At 42.4% G+C, this 13883-nt stretch overlaps 1 protein-coding gene across 1 annotated transcript in view; it reads right to left on the bottom strand.

Annotated features, from left to right (window-relative positions):
- ACTR10 (actin related protein 10) overlaps nt 1–13883 on the bottom strand; it is a 757243-nt gene that overhangs the window by 350743 nt on the left and 392617 nt on the right. The window contains exon 8 of the mRNA XM_044074447.1: nt 4714–4749. Coding sequence (XP_043930382.1) covers nt 4714–4749 — 36 coding nt within the window. The remainder of the gene's footprint in view (nt 1–4713; nt 4750–13883) is intronic.

Here is a 13883-nt window from a genome sequence, read left to right as displayed (position 1 = left end):
TTTGCCAAAGAGGAGTTCCTGGAGCAGCTTTTCTTGGCAGTCGTCCAGATAGGGGTAAATCTGTATATTTTTTTGTCTGCATAATGTTATGGGCGGGGTGCTAAGCATTTGGTAAATACCCTGGGAGCAGTACATAAGTCAAAGGGTAGCGCAGAGAACTGAAAGTGTTGTGAGCCTGCTTTGAAGCGCAGGAATTTCCTGCAGGATTCCCTTATGGGGATGTGGAGGTAGGCATCTATTAGGTCTAGGGTCACTAACCAAGCATTGTTGGTTAGCATATGCAGCAGCTGCTGCAAAGTTAGCATTTTGAATTTGGGGACCAGCAGGGTGGTGTTCAGAATGGATAGATCCAGGACGGGGTGCCAAGTGCCCTCTTTTCTGGGAACAAGGAATAGTCTGGAATAAAAGCCCTTGCCTGTTTGATCTGTGGGATATGAGAGTTTGGACTTGTTTCAATGCCTCTCTCCACTGATTTGGAGGTAAGTCTGAGTACCTTCTTGGAATTGGCAATTCGTTGAAAGAGAATTAGTATCCCTGAAAAATTATCTTTAAGATGCATTGGTCCTTTGTTACAGACAGCCAATTTTCTTTGCAGAGGGAGAGCCTTCCTCCTAGCTTTTGGTGAGTGAAAGGTGTCAGAGGGGGGAGGAGGAGGAGTCATCGAGAGTTTTTTCCATACAAGGATGGCTTAGAACTCCCTGCCATTGGGGCAAAATGGTCCACTGTTTGGTTCTCTGCTGTCCCTGGGATGGGGGCCTGGGTGGTCTGTCCCTGCGTGGCTTACCTTGCTCCTGTCTGCTAGGTGCAGGAAAGGATGAGTACTTAGAGGGAAAATTCCTGCTGAACCTAGGAGGTCGAACCTGAAAGAAATCTATTACTGTTTGCATAGCTTTGTTTTCCATATTTTTAAGCATCTCTTCTGCTTTTACTCCAAACAAGTGGTCCTTATCCAAGGGTGCATCAGTTAATTTAGACATGACATGATCAGGGAGCGGTTGTTCCTTCAACCATGCATGTCTCCTAATGACAGATCCTGACACTGCTGTCCTGCTTGAAGCTTCTAGGGCATCATATCCATAGTGCAATGAGTGTTTGGCAACTTGACAAGTAGAGTGCAGTAAATCTGCTAACTCTTTTGAATTGGCACAGTCAGGAAAGGTAGAAATATTTTGCTTTAATACCAAAGTGTGTTGTTGAAATTTTAACATATGGAATTGACAGCTGAGTTCCCTGATAGCTAAGGTTGCAGAGGTGTATACTTTTTTTACCCCAACTGTCCAGAGCTCTAGCATCCTTGTCAGAAGGAGTAGGATTCTTTGCAGAACTAGCCTTAGCTCCTTTAGGTCCCTGTGTAATGACCTCTGGGTCTGCAGCAGGATTTCTGTACAGGTATTTGTGAGAATCTGGTACTCTGTAATACCTGTCAGGTTTACTAGGAGCAGGTAGCAGGGCTTCAGGGGCTAAGCTGGACTCATGAAAAACATCATCTACCACTTCTAAGATAGGGGGGATGGCCAGGGGTCTCTGCTGGGGCAGGTCTATAAACTCTCTTAGCCTTTTCTTAGACTTAGGGAAGTCCTAAGATTCCCAGAGGAAATGCCCCCTTACAGTGTGAAGGGTTTCCCCAAAGGAAAGGTTTTCTGGTCGGGAGGCAGAAAGAATGGATTTCTCTGCATCTGAATCCTCATAAGCAGTCAGAGGTTGTTGTTCCTCTTCAAAATCTAAATATTCAGATTCCTCAGAATCCTGCTCTGTCATTTCAGGAGAAGGGTGTATTTTCCTTTTAGAAGTTGTGGCCTGACTACCTCTGATAAGGGAGATAAGATCTTCCGCCATCTTAAGCATTTGGGCTTGGGGTGGTGGAGAAGGAGTAAGATGGTAGCTAAAGGTGGATTTTCTAGGAGTGGCCCGGCTTCTAGGCTTAAGAGAATCCAAAGGTCTGAGAGAAATGGTAGTCGGATGAGAAGACATTGTTTTTTGTCTAGAATCGGTAGTGCAAAAAGCCTCCTTGGAAGCCGGTGCCTGCCTCGTGGCTCCGAAGCTAACCGAAGCAGAGACAACAAAAGGCTCGGAAGACAAAGAAGATTTCTGCGGCATACCGGACTCTGAAAGGGTCTCAGTAGAGGCCTGCATAGACATCGTATCGGGCATCAGGGGCTGCGAAAGTGCCTCACTGAATTCCGGAGAACTGACGACCTGTTTAGCAGTAGCATCATTGGAAGGCTTAGCCTTGTGTGGTCTGTCCCTATCTTTATCTCTACATTTTTTCAGAATATCTATGGATTGTTAGCTGTTGGACGCTATTTCGGAATGCGAAGATGGAAGACGTAAATACCTGTCTATAATAAGAGCTCTACAATGAATGGTTCTCGCGTTAGAGAGGCCACAGAACTGGCAACGGGAGACATTTTGGTCTGGGCCTAAACATGTGACGCAATATGAATGGAAATCTCGGTGTGGGATCTGCTTTCCACAGGTGATACAACTGTTAACTTTTTTGGACATCGGTTAGTGCAAGAAAAAAGGATCCTCAAAGGGGTACTTAGCTTTAGACGTTTTCAGCTGTAATTTGAGCTCTGATAGCAAGTGACTGGCACACGTGCAAAATACTTCTGCTACGGGCTCTACGGCAAGAAAGATTGATGTAATGGCATCGTCTGCCTTGCTTTATAGCACTGACGACCTGATGTCAGTCAACAAGCAACAGCAGCAGATGCAGAAAAACAATGACTCTGGTATTCGGGCTGGCCGAGGGCTACCACAGCAGGGATGACCCACAGGTGATGACTGCAACAGCGAAACATGAAGAACATCATGCAGTTTGAGGCAAGCAGCATGAAAGGTGTTTAAACAGTTTAATAAGCAAAAGCCAGCTCTGTTGGTGTATGGCCAAGGTGACCACAGTTTGATTAGCGACTTTAGTATTTGGAGTTGGAAGGGGGGGGTGGTCACATGCCCACTTGAGGTGAGATGGAATAAGACATACTACCACATTTCCTTAGAAGGGGAACAATGCAAACGTGTGCCTCAAGAGGAGTGTTTTGGCTAACCAAGCCACTGCTTGATGGTAGCTTTCACAGCAAGTATATGGGATCATGCTCTTGCAAGGGAAAAGCATTATTGGTTCCCATGATGATGTGGGTTGCACATTCTCCCCAATGAGGGAAAGGGCTAGGTCAAACATAAATGTCCTCATAGTTGGGAAACTGGCACAGTTACAAAGTACTTTCCTGTTTGCCTGACTTATTGTCCCCTCTGGACAGCTCTTATCCCGAACACTGGGCAATCATTCCCATTGGACTAGAGAATATGGATAGGCATGTCTGACTGGGAGAGCTTCAATGGTCATCAGAGAAGGGGGTATAAAGAACACAGAAAAATGTAATAAAATTAAATTAAATTTGACCACCACATAATCCAAACAATAAACAAAACCTATCAAAAATTTGGCTTACCACGATGGCCCAAACCCTATTGTACTGATACAGAAAGAAAACACACAACCTTCCTACTATCATCGCTCCTGTATGCTTCTCCAATACACATCAATCTTCAAACTACACTACTTCTCGAAATGGAACAATGCTATATAACAAAGTTACTAAATATGCAGATAACCATCACTCAAAACCTTACCACTATCTACCACTAAAGTATCTTAACAGGTTAGAACTCCTGTAGCATCTAACCTTGACACTATAGCTAGTAAACCACAAACTTATATATGAACCAGATAAATACCATGCTCTGCAATCTAATATTCAACCCCCCCCCTCAACAGAGAGCTCAGATCTGGATACAAGTCTCTGCTTACTATTTCTAAATCCAATAACTCAGCAGGTTTTCTTTTTTTAAACTGTGTTTCAAAAGCATGGACCTCTATTTCTCTCCTTCTTTGAAACAAATCAGCAACCTCAGCTCAGCATCTGCATCCTAAGAGTCCGAACTCACAAACTACTAGTTTCCAATACAAAGGTCATACATAATGTGAAAGGTCATACATAATGTGAATTCAGCTTTCCATTTTCCCATCTCACTCTGGTCTTTTCACCTTACTACTTTTTCTCAAGAACATCCTCATATACAGTACCATCCTTCATTCTCCTTCCTCTCTCATCTATAAATCTCGCCATCTCGGACATAGATTTTTTCGCCTTTTCCCCTCATAACATTGTTTCTTACCTTTCTCATCTCACCCCTTCATTTCTTACTGTCAGAATACCAACCTGCATCTCAGCTATTTTTTTTTTATAGTTCACATACAGTGATGAATACTCCTTTTATTTTTTTACTTTATATTTCATAGTCCACATAATTTTCCTTGTAACTTAGTATAATCTTAGTTCCATCATTTCTGTAATGTAAGGCATCACAAAATTACATCATGCTTCAATGTTTGAAAATTGCATTGTACAACATTATAAATCACTGTAACTTGCATTTTTGTACTGGAGATGCCTCTGCTAAAAAAAAGTTCTTTTTAGGCCCAGTTGGATTAACCCAGTAAACAAATGCCATTAAATAAGCATCACACATGCAGTGGTGAGAAGCTGTGGTGAGGAAAAGAAAACATCCAGCACAATGACACATTAACTGCAGAGTTCATTGTCTGCTTCACAGATTATTTCTAAAATGAATGCAACATCCTCATGCAACAAACTAACATCTGCATTTCTTCACATCAGTAAAAAATTAACTCAACTACTTTATTACCTTTAATGTCTTCCACGATTTCTTCTGGAATTGAACCTGCAAGAAATTTAGAAGAGATGCCACAATAAAATTTAAAATTAAAAAATTAATTTAATTGTAACATTACTGTATCCTATGGTGACGCTTAGATAGGAATTATAGTACTTAACTGTCATTAATTTGGCTTCTACAACCTCTACATTGTGCAGATTGGAGTGTACAGAATTAATATTATAAACACAGTTTACTGCAATAGCATGTACATTAATATAGTCAGTTCCAAATTATTCTACTTTTAGGTATCAAAATAACTACAACCACCATACACCTGACTTTTCAAACATACAGACTTGTATTGAATATGCGGATGCATACAGCCAGCCCACAGACGCAGAGCCAGAGTGTCTGCTTGGGGTGCTGGTGACTAGAGAATGACTAACAGCTTGACTGTCAGAAGCACAGCTGAAGGAAGAATGAAAGGCAGAACAGGTGAGGGTTTGCGCCTTTCATTCTTCCTTCCTTCAGCTGGCCTTCTGGCAATCAAGACACAAACGTTGAGGAAATAATACACCTTTATAAACAGCAAAGCTTTCGGGTTACACACCCTTTCTCAATACTAATACAGGTTTCATTAAAACATTCCATTTAAATAGGAGTCAATATTAATCACATGACATGCAGCCCAAAAAAATCATGTGACAATTACAAAACTTTAAAATTTCATACAACTAATAAAACATAATATTTTACATATATATAATAAATTCTACAATAAATTCACGACCTACAAACTCATATATAACATTTAACATAACTTAGTACGTTGTATTTTAACTAAAATAGGTTTTAATGTGACAGCAGAGTTCAAGCCAGGTAAACAATCATAGGTTGGATGAAGTGCGGCTAGTGAATCATGAAGTGCATTGGATTAGCAAGGAGGAAGTAAGGATAGCTATGAAGAGGATGAAGAATGGAAAGGCTGTTAGTCCAGATGAAATACCCGTGGAAACATGGAGGTGTTTAGATTAAATGGCAGTGGAGTTTTTAACTAGATTGTTTAATGTAATCTTGAAAAGTGAGAGGATGCCTGAGGAATGGAGAAAAAAGTGTTTTGGTACCGATTTTTAAGAATAAGGGTGATGTGCAGAGTTGTAGTAACTACAGAGGGATTAAATTGATCAGTCACAGCATGAAGTTATTGGAAAGAGTAGTGGAAGCTAGGTTAAGAAGGGAGGTGATGATTAGTGATCAGCAGTATGGTTTCATGCCAGAAAAGAGCACTACAGATGTGATGTTTGTTCTGAGAGTGTCGATGGAGAAGTACAGAGAAGGTCAGGAGTTGCACTGTGTCTTTGTGGACTTAGAGAAAGCATATGACAGGATGCCTATAGAGGAGTTGTGGTATTGTATGAGGAAGTCAGGAGTGTCAGAAAAGTATGTAAGAGTGGTACAGGATATGTACAAGGGTAGTGTGACAGCGGTGAGGTCTGCGGTGGGAGTGACGGATGCATTTAAGGTGGAGGTGGGGTTACATCAAGGATCAGCTCTGAGCCCTTTCTTATTTACAATGGTGATGGACAGGTTGACAGACGAGATCAGACAGGAGTCCCCATGGCCTATGATGTTTGCAGATGACATTGTGATCCATAGTGAGAGTAGGGAACAGGTGGAGGAGACCCTGGAGAGATGGAGATATGCTCTAGAGAGAAGAGGAATGAAGGTCAGCAGGACTAAGACAGAATATATGTGTGTGAATGAGAGGGAGGATAGAGGAATGGTGAGGATGCAAGGAGTAGAGGTGGCAAAGGTGGATGAGTTTAAATACTTGGGGTCAATAGTTCAGAGTAATGGTGAGTGTGGAAGAGAGGTGAAGAAGAGAGTACAGGCAGGATGGAGTGGGTGGAGAAGAAGAAGTGATTTGTGACAGACGAGTACCTGTAAGAGTGAAAGGGAAGGTCTACAAGAGAGTAGTGAGACCAGCTATGTTATATGGGTTGGAGACAGTGGCATTGACAAAAAGGCAGGAGTATGAGCTGGATGTGGCAGAATTAAAGATGTTAATATTTGCACTGGGTGTTTTATAGAAATTTCAAATATAAATGGTTGATTATATGTTTTTAAATTATCTAATGATGTAATTGTTTAGATATATTTTTATAGGCTGGTTCTGATCATGTGTTTTTTAAATGACCCTCTATATAAAGAACTTTTAGATGTGATTATGTATGCTGATGAAGGGATGTGAGCCCGAAAGCTTCATTAAATACTACGTTCTTGGTGATTACTTAGCTTTGTTTTATTTGGATATGTGACGAGAGTGGACAGGATTAGGAATAAGTATATTAGAGGGTCAGCCTAGGTTGGAAGGTTTGGAGACAAAGCCAGAGAGGCACAATTACGTTGGTTTGGACATGTGCTGAGGAGGGATACTGTGTATATTGGGAAAAAAGATGCTAAGGATGAAGCTACCAGGTAACAGGAAAAGAGGAAGGCCTAAGATAAGGTTTATTATGGATGTGGTGAGACAGGACATGCAGGTGGTTGGTGTGACACAGCAAGATGCAGAGGACTTGAAGAAATGGAAACAGGTGATCTGCTGTGGTGACCCCTAATGGGAACAGCCGAAATTAGATGATGATGATATATATATATATATATATATATATATATATATATATATATATATATATCTTATAGGTTAGTACTAAGCTAACAGCCCTTGCGAGCCATTTTAAGCCTAGCCAGTTATCCCTTGTGAGACTCAAACCCTGCACCTTGTGTTTGTAAGGCAAACACCTTAACCATTAGGCCACCCTCCCAACCCTAAATAAATTCCCACTGCCAGTCTCAAACCCAGGACATTAGTAACACTAGTCTGTATGACCTACCACTAAGCCATGACTCTCATAATATATATATATATATATATATATATATATATATATATACATATACATATATATATATATATATATATATATATATATATACATATACATATATGCACACACACACGCACACACACACACACACACACACACACACACACACACACACATAGAAAGCCTTAGATTAGCTGGATAGTCAAGATGAAAATGTAGCCTTCTCTGCCTAAATCCCATCATTACATATCTGAACAGGGCATGCTACTTCCTGGCTTTTGAAGAATAATCATTTTCAAGAAATGCTCTTTGGTGTAGAATTTCACATAGCATCTCTGGCTTCTTGATCGCAGGGATCATCTGCTCCTTTTGGGAGAGCATTTCAAACCTTGGTATGCACTACCACGGATGCCTCTTTGAGGTTTCAGCACCAGGGGAGAAAATTCCATGAGCAGTCTCACATTCAGGAATACCAGATCAACTAGCAAGGAGCACCTTGTCAAAAAAAGGCAAAATTGTTAACTCAAGGCTTTTGGGAATTCCAGTGACTTTGATGCTCTATCTTACTCTGTTCTCATAATCCACCGGTCTGTAAGTTCTGGCTTATTTGAGCACTCTCTAAATATTATTTTAGTATACTATTTTCACTGCACAATAGCTTCATTGAGTCATAGCGATTATAGAGAGTTTCATCAATCCTTGTTGTGGATGGGCAGTGCAAGGATATAAATAATTCAGCCTGCCTTTCAATTCATTTTTCCTGCTGCCTTTTGTATATTAAGACTTCTGGGATGCTTAGAAGCACTCTTGCACAATGCTCTGTTGGTCAGTATTAAGTCAAAAAAAGCACATTAAAGCTATAACTACTTACATTTATTGGTAACTTTGCTTTATGCTGTCTTGATTATTTCAGGCACAGTAAAGCAAAAAGGGACAGAAGAATCTTTTATACTGATCCAAAATTCTTCATCTACTGTAATATTATGGCACAGAGTGATCACAAACTGTACTGCCACTTAATGCACACCAGAAGTCTACAAATCCCAAATTTTTAAACAATCAATAAATTGAAGAGCCCTTTTGACCTCACCTTGGGTTAACACCTGGATATGGCAATCACCCAAATAGGGCTGAATGTGAATTTTCTTGGTTCTGCAATATGCAATGACAAAGTCTGGGTCTCTGTAAATACCCTGGGTGGTGTAGCCAATGAAAAGGGTGTAGATGCAGAGTTACATTTGAATCTCCATACTTCAAATCCGAGAAAACACCCGTGGTCTCTATGAGTTAGAATATGGCGGTAGGCATTACTGAGGTCCAGGATAACCACTACAGCTTGAGGGGAATGGACTGGTTTGAAGGCTTACAGAGTCAACATTCTGAATGTTGAGACCTTAAGGTAGGTGTTCAGCAGTGACAGGTCAAGGAAGGGCCTCCAGTGACCCTCCCTTCTGGGCAGTAAGAAGGGCCCTGAACAAAATCCTCTATTTTGGTTCTGCTTTTACACTGGTTCTATTACTCCTAGCTGTAGGAGTTCTTGTAAAATCTAACTGACCAGATATGGGCCTCTTGGTATGGGGGCAGGGGATACCTGACATTTTACGTTTCCTTAATACCTGAAGTTTATAACCTGGAGAACGTACTTGACGCACCCATCTGTGTCTTATGATGCTTTCACAAATCCTTAAAAAATGGGTTAGCTTTTCTACTGTCCTGTGGCAGGATAGGAAGAATAAGGACAAGCTTGGGGTGGGCACTTGAGAGAAAAAGTTCCATGTAGTCAAAGTTACTCCCTTTGGGTGACAGGGCCCTGTGGGCCCCACTTTCTTCCGTTCCAGTTTTCCTGCCATTTCGTTTTGTACTGGGCTATGTTTCTTTTGCCTGTTTACTCCTTCCTTGCCTGTGAGTGCGGGATTCAGACTTTAATGAGTAATTGGAAAAGTAATTTCTCTCATAACATGGCATGGAAAAGTGAAAAAAAAATAGTTTACTGACTGCATAGTCTTCCTCCTTTCCTCCAGTCTTTTGAATACTTCAACAGAAGGGGTTTCTCAAATTGCAAATCCTTACCTATAAATGCATTAAGGAGCTGTACTTGGTCATTCTCTGCCAGTGGCTGGAACCTCAGCCAGGCATGCCTCTTAAATAACAAACCTTGTAGCTGCAGACCCACATGCTGCTTCCACAGCATCATAGTCACACTTACCAGAGGACATTGTTTCCTTCAAGTATGGATGAAGTCTAATAACTGTATTCCTCAGATTCACTTCCAACACCTACCCAGCTTTATAAACAAACCAATCTGAAACTTAATTGTACATTTGACAGTCAATGGCTCTGAAGATCAGGGTGGCAGCTGTGCATATTTTCTTCCCACATTGGTCAAGCTGGCTGCCTTCCTTGTTACTCGGAAGAGTACAGGGAACAGGAACCAATTTAGATCCAGTCTCTAAATCCATAGCTCCCACTGCTGGATACACTAAATCCTGCACTAAGGCACTGTACAAGCACATCCACTCGTGCATGAATAGTGCCATTCCAAATAGAACCAAGATGCTCTCCTCCAAAAAATGGAAGCCAATCTGGTGGTCCCCTGCCATAAACAAACTTTACAACAAAAGGAAGAAACTGTGGCAGAAAAGAGGAAAATCCCAGGATGCAAAAAACTCCCTTACCAGCCTCAGTAAGAAGCTGAGGTCTCTCATAAAATCCTCCAAAGCTAGTTACAAAAATAAAATTGCCAAAGATTCCAAAGACAACCACAATGCATTCTATAGCTATGTCAAGAATCTAAATGGCAATGCTCAGATCTGCTTTGAACTGCAACAGAATGGCATTAAATATACTGATACCAAGGATATTGCCAATATCCTGGTAGATCGATTCAGTGCCAACTTCACCCCTCCTCTCACCCCCTAAAGGGCCCATCTCAATACCGAAAGATTACCAAATTCCGGTAATAATGGCCACACAGGTAAAAAATGCACTCTCCAAAGCTAAGAATACAGCATCCATGGGACCAGATGACATCCCGGGCTGTGTACTACATGAACTACAAACTGGCACCTCACCTAAGTGTCATGTTTAATCATAGCCTCACCTCAGGCTTCGTGCCCACTGAGTGGCGCACAGCTACAGTTATCCCTCTCCACAAGGGGGGATCCACCTTGGATCTTGGGAACTACCACCCCATCAGTCTGACGAGCCTGATCTGCAAGGCCATGGAACGTATTATCATGGAACTTATAAACAAAGACATTGGCAACCTTCAAACACTGGACCCCACCCAGTTTGGGTTTGTGAAGGGCCAATCTTGTCTCCTGAACCTGACTGACGTCTTCGAATCAGTCTCCAGAGCTGTTGACTAGGGTAAGGCGGTCCACACAGCCTATCTGGACCACGCCAAGGCCTTCGACACCATCCCCCACTCTGGAATCATAAATAAACTTAATAAGCTGGGCATTAATCCCTATGTCACTCGATGGGTTGCCAACTGGCTTCCTGACAGAACCCACACTGTAAAAATAGCTGACTCCAAATCCAGCTCCAGACAAGTGACAAGTGGAGTACCTCAGGGTTCAGTCCTGGGACCGCACTTGTTTGGCATCTACTTCTCTGAAATACAGGCCAACTCTAAGGGACTCTGGCTAACAAAGTTCGCAGATGACTGCAAACTGGGAGCCATTATTGAATCCCCAAATGATGTGGATATTCTACAAAAGAGCCTTACAGAAACAGATGCTTGGTGCCAGAGCCATGGTTTCAAGCTCAATGCCAAGAAATGTATAGTTATCCCCTTTGGGATAAAACATGTACCAGTGAATTACCACATAGGTGGTAGTACACTAAACACCGAAAGTGTGATAAGAGACTTAGGGACACAGGTGGACAGTGGTCTCACCTTCGATATCCACATCGCCACAACAGTCAGGAAATCCTTCTATGTAGCACACCTCATCACCAAGGGCTTTTCATCCAGAATGAAGAAGGTCACTGTCCCACTGTACTCATCCCTCATAGTCCCATTATAGAATACAACGCCCTGTTTGGAATGTACCTCTCAAGACATCTGCAAGAACTGGAAAGGCTGCAGGAATACCTCACTAAAAGAATCACAGGCCTAAAGCAGATGCCCTATGCTGACCGTCTAAAAAAACTCCAGCTATACTCTGCATATCGTCTACTCAGAGGCAAGCTCTGATTAACATACAAGGCCATGTCAAACCCAGAGCTGTTGGACATGCTCCACTTAAAGAAATCCCAATCCCTCAGAGCCACACACTCCAGGGATCTAAACCTTGTCATCACAATGAACAAAACATGCTAGAGGGATAGGTTCTTGACCCAGAGACTCCCCAGACTCTGCAATAGACTGCCCATACATGTCAAGCAGAGCGCCTCTTTGGCCCTCTTCAAAAGGAACCTTGACGATTGGATGGGAGATAGGAAATTCACCCTGGGGGTCACGTCAGTCGCCCTGCTAGACAGGGCTCCAGGGAAGTAAATATTGTGGGAAGAAATAGCCAGAGAATTGTTATGGCTAGGCTTGTATAGGCCCTAGGGCCGATAGCCTAGTACCAACCTATGAACCTATAAAGTATGTTTTGTAAAGTAAGTTGTGGGATTTCTGTACCATATAAAACCTGTCAAGCATTTTGTGAGCAGGGAGCAGGAGTCTAGTTACAAGTTTCTTGGAGGAAGCCCAGAAGGCATCTTCTACAGCTTCCAGGCCTGGGAGAATGGCTACAGGTTTAGGAGCATCTAAGCCAAACTGATGAAAATATCTATTTTTTTGTGCCTCTGATGCCTACTTAGCTTCCCACTGGAAGTGCTTTTCAATGTACAAAATGTGTCTCCAAATGAAATTTCCTTTGTAGCAGAAGTTGAGGACATGGTGTCATACAGTTCAGCGTCATAATTTAAGGGAAAATAAATCTGAGAAGCATAGTCCAATTGTTTTCCCTCACTCTCTGAGGAGTCAGTCTCATTCTCTAGACAGGGTTCCTTCTTTCTCTTAGTAGACGGGACTTCAGACACTGAAGTCTGATCAGCCCTTGGCTACAAGTTTTGCAAGGCATGAACAAACTCCTGACACAAGTGAATCCAATCTTGAGGAAGAGCCTGAGTGGGGGAGGAAAGCAAGGACATGCTTGTTACTTGAAGTCCGCACAACTGCAAGCAGACAGGAAGGGAAAGAATCCTATGCTTGCACTTTTGGGTCCATTTGGCCAAGACAACCACCTACCATGGTAACCCCAGACCCTCACATTTTGACTATGGATGTCCTCCTTAAATAGGTTCATAGGTGTGTAACTAGGCTAATGGCCCTGGAGCCTTTACAAGCCTAGCCCATAGGATTACCCTGGCATCGTACCATCTGACCTTAGATCCCAGTGTCAAGCAGAGCCACTGGAGTGATCCCCGGGGTGAATTTTCTATTTCCCATCCACTCATCAAGATTTCTCTTGAAGAGGGCCAGTGAGGAGCTCTGCTTGACATGTATGGGAAGTCTATTCCATAGCATGGGCAGTCTCTCGGTTATGAACCTGTCCCTCCAGTTTGTTCTGTTGATTGTGGTAATGAGGTTGAGGTCTCTGAACCGTGTAGTGTGGAGGAATTGGGATTTCTTAAGATATAGCATTTCTAACAGAGCTGGGTCAGACGTGGTTTTGTAAGTCAAGCAGAGATCGCTTCTAAGTAGGCAATACGAGACAGAAAATAGTTGGAGTTTTTTGAGTCTGTCCATATAGGACAAGTGTTTAAGGCCTAAAATCCTCTTTGTGAGGTATTTTTGTGGCCTCTCCAGTTGTTGTAGGTGTCTAGAGAGGTACATACCAAATGAGACATTGTACTCGATGACTGGCCTAATGAGGGAAGAATAGAGGGAGACAATGACCTCTTTCTTCCCGGGTGCAAAATCCTTAGTAATGAGATGTGCCACATAGAAGGACTTTCTGACCACAGTGGCAATGTGGTGGTCAAAAGAGAGGTTGCTGTCAACCTGTGTTCCCAGATCTCTTATGACACCTTCTGTGTTCAGTGGACTACCATCAATGTGGAAATTCATGGGAACCGGGCTTTTCCCAAAGGGGATGACGACACATTTTTTGGCATTGAGCTTAAGGCCACGGTTCTGACACCAGTCACTGGCCTCAGTGAGGCCTTTCTGTAGGATGTCAACATCACTTGGAGATTATGGCTCCCAACTTGCAATCGTCTGTGAACTTTGTCAGCCAGAGTCCCTTCGTGTTGGCCTGAACTTCAGAGAAGTAGAAACCAAACAGGAGAGGACCCAGGACCGAACCCTGT

This window comes from Protopterus annectens, chromosome 6.part0, assembly GCF_019279795.1.
Source record: "Protopterus annectens isolate FY-2018-M chromosome 6.part0, PAN1.0, whole genome shotgun sequence".
NCBI lineage: Eukaryota > Metazoa > Chordata > Ceratodontiformes > Protopteridae > Protopterus > Protopterus annectens.
Note: the sequence above shows the minus strand (reverse complement) of the source record. Positions and strands in the feature narration are given on the sequence as shown.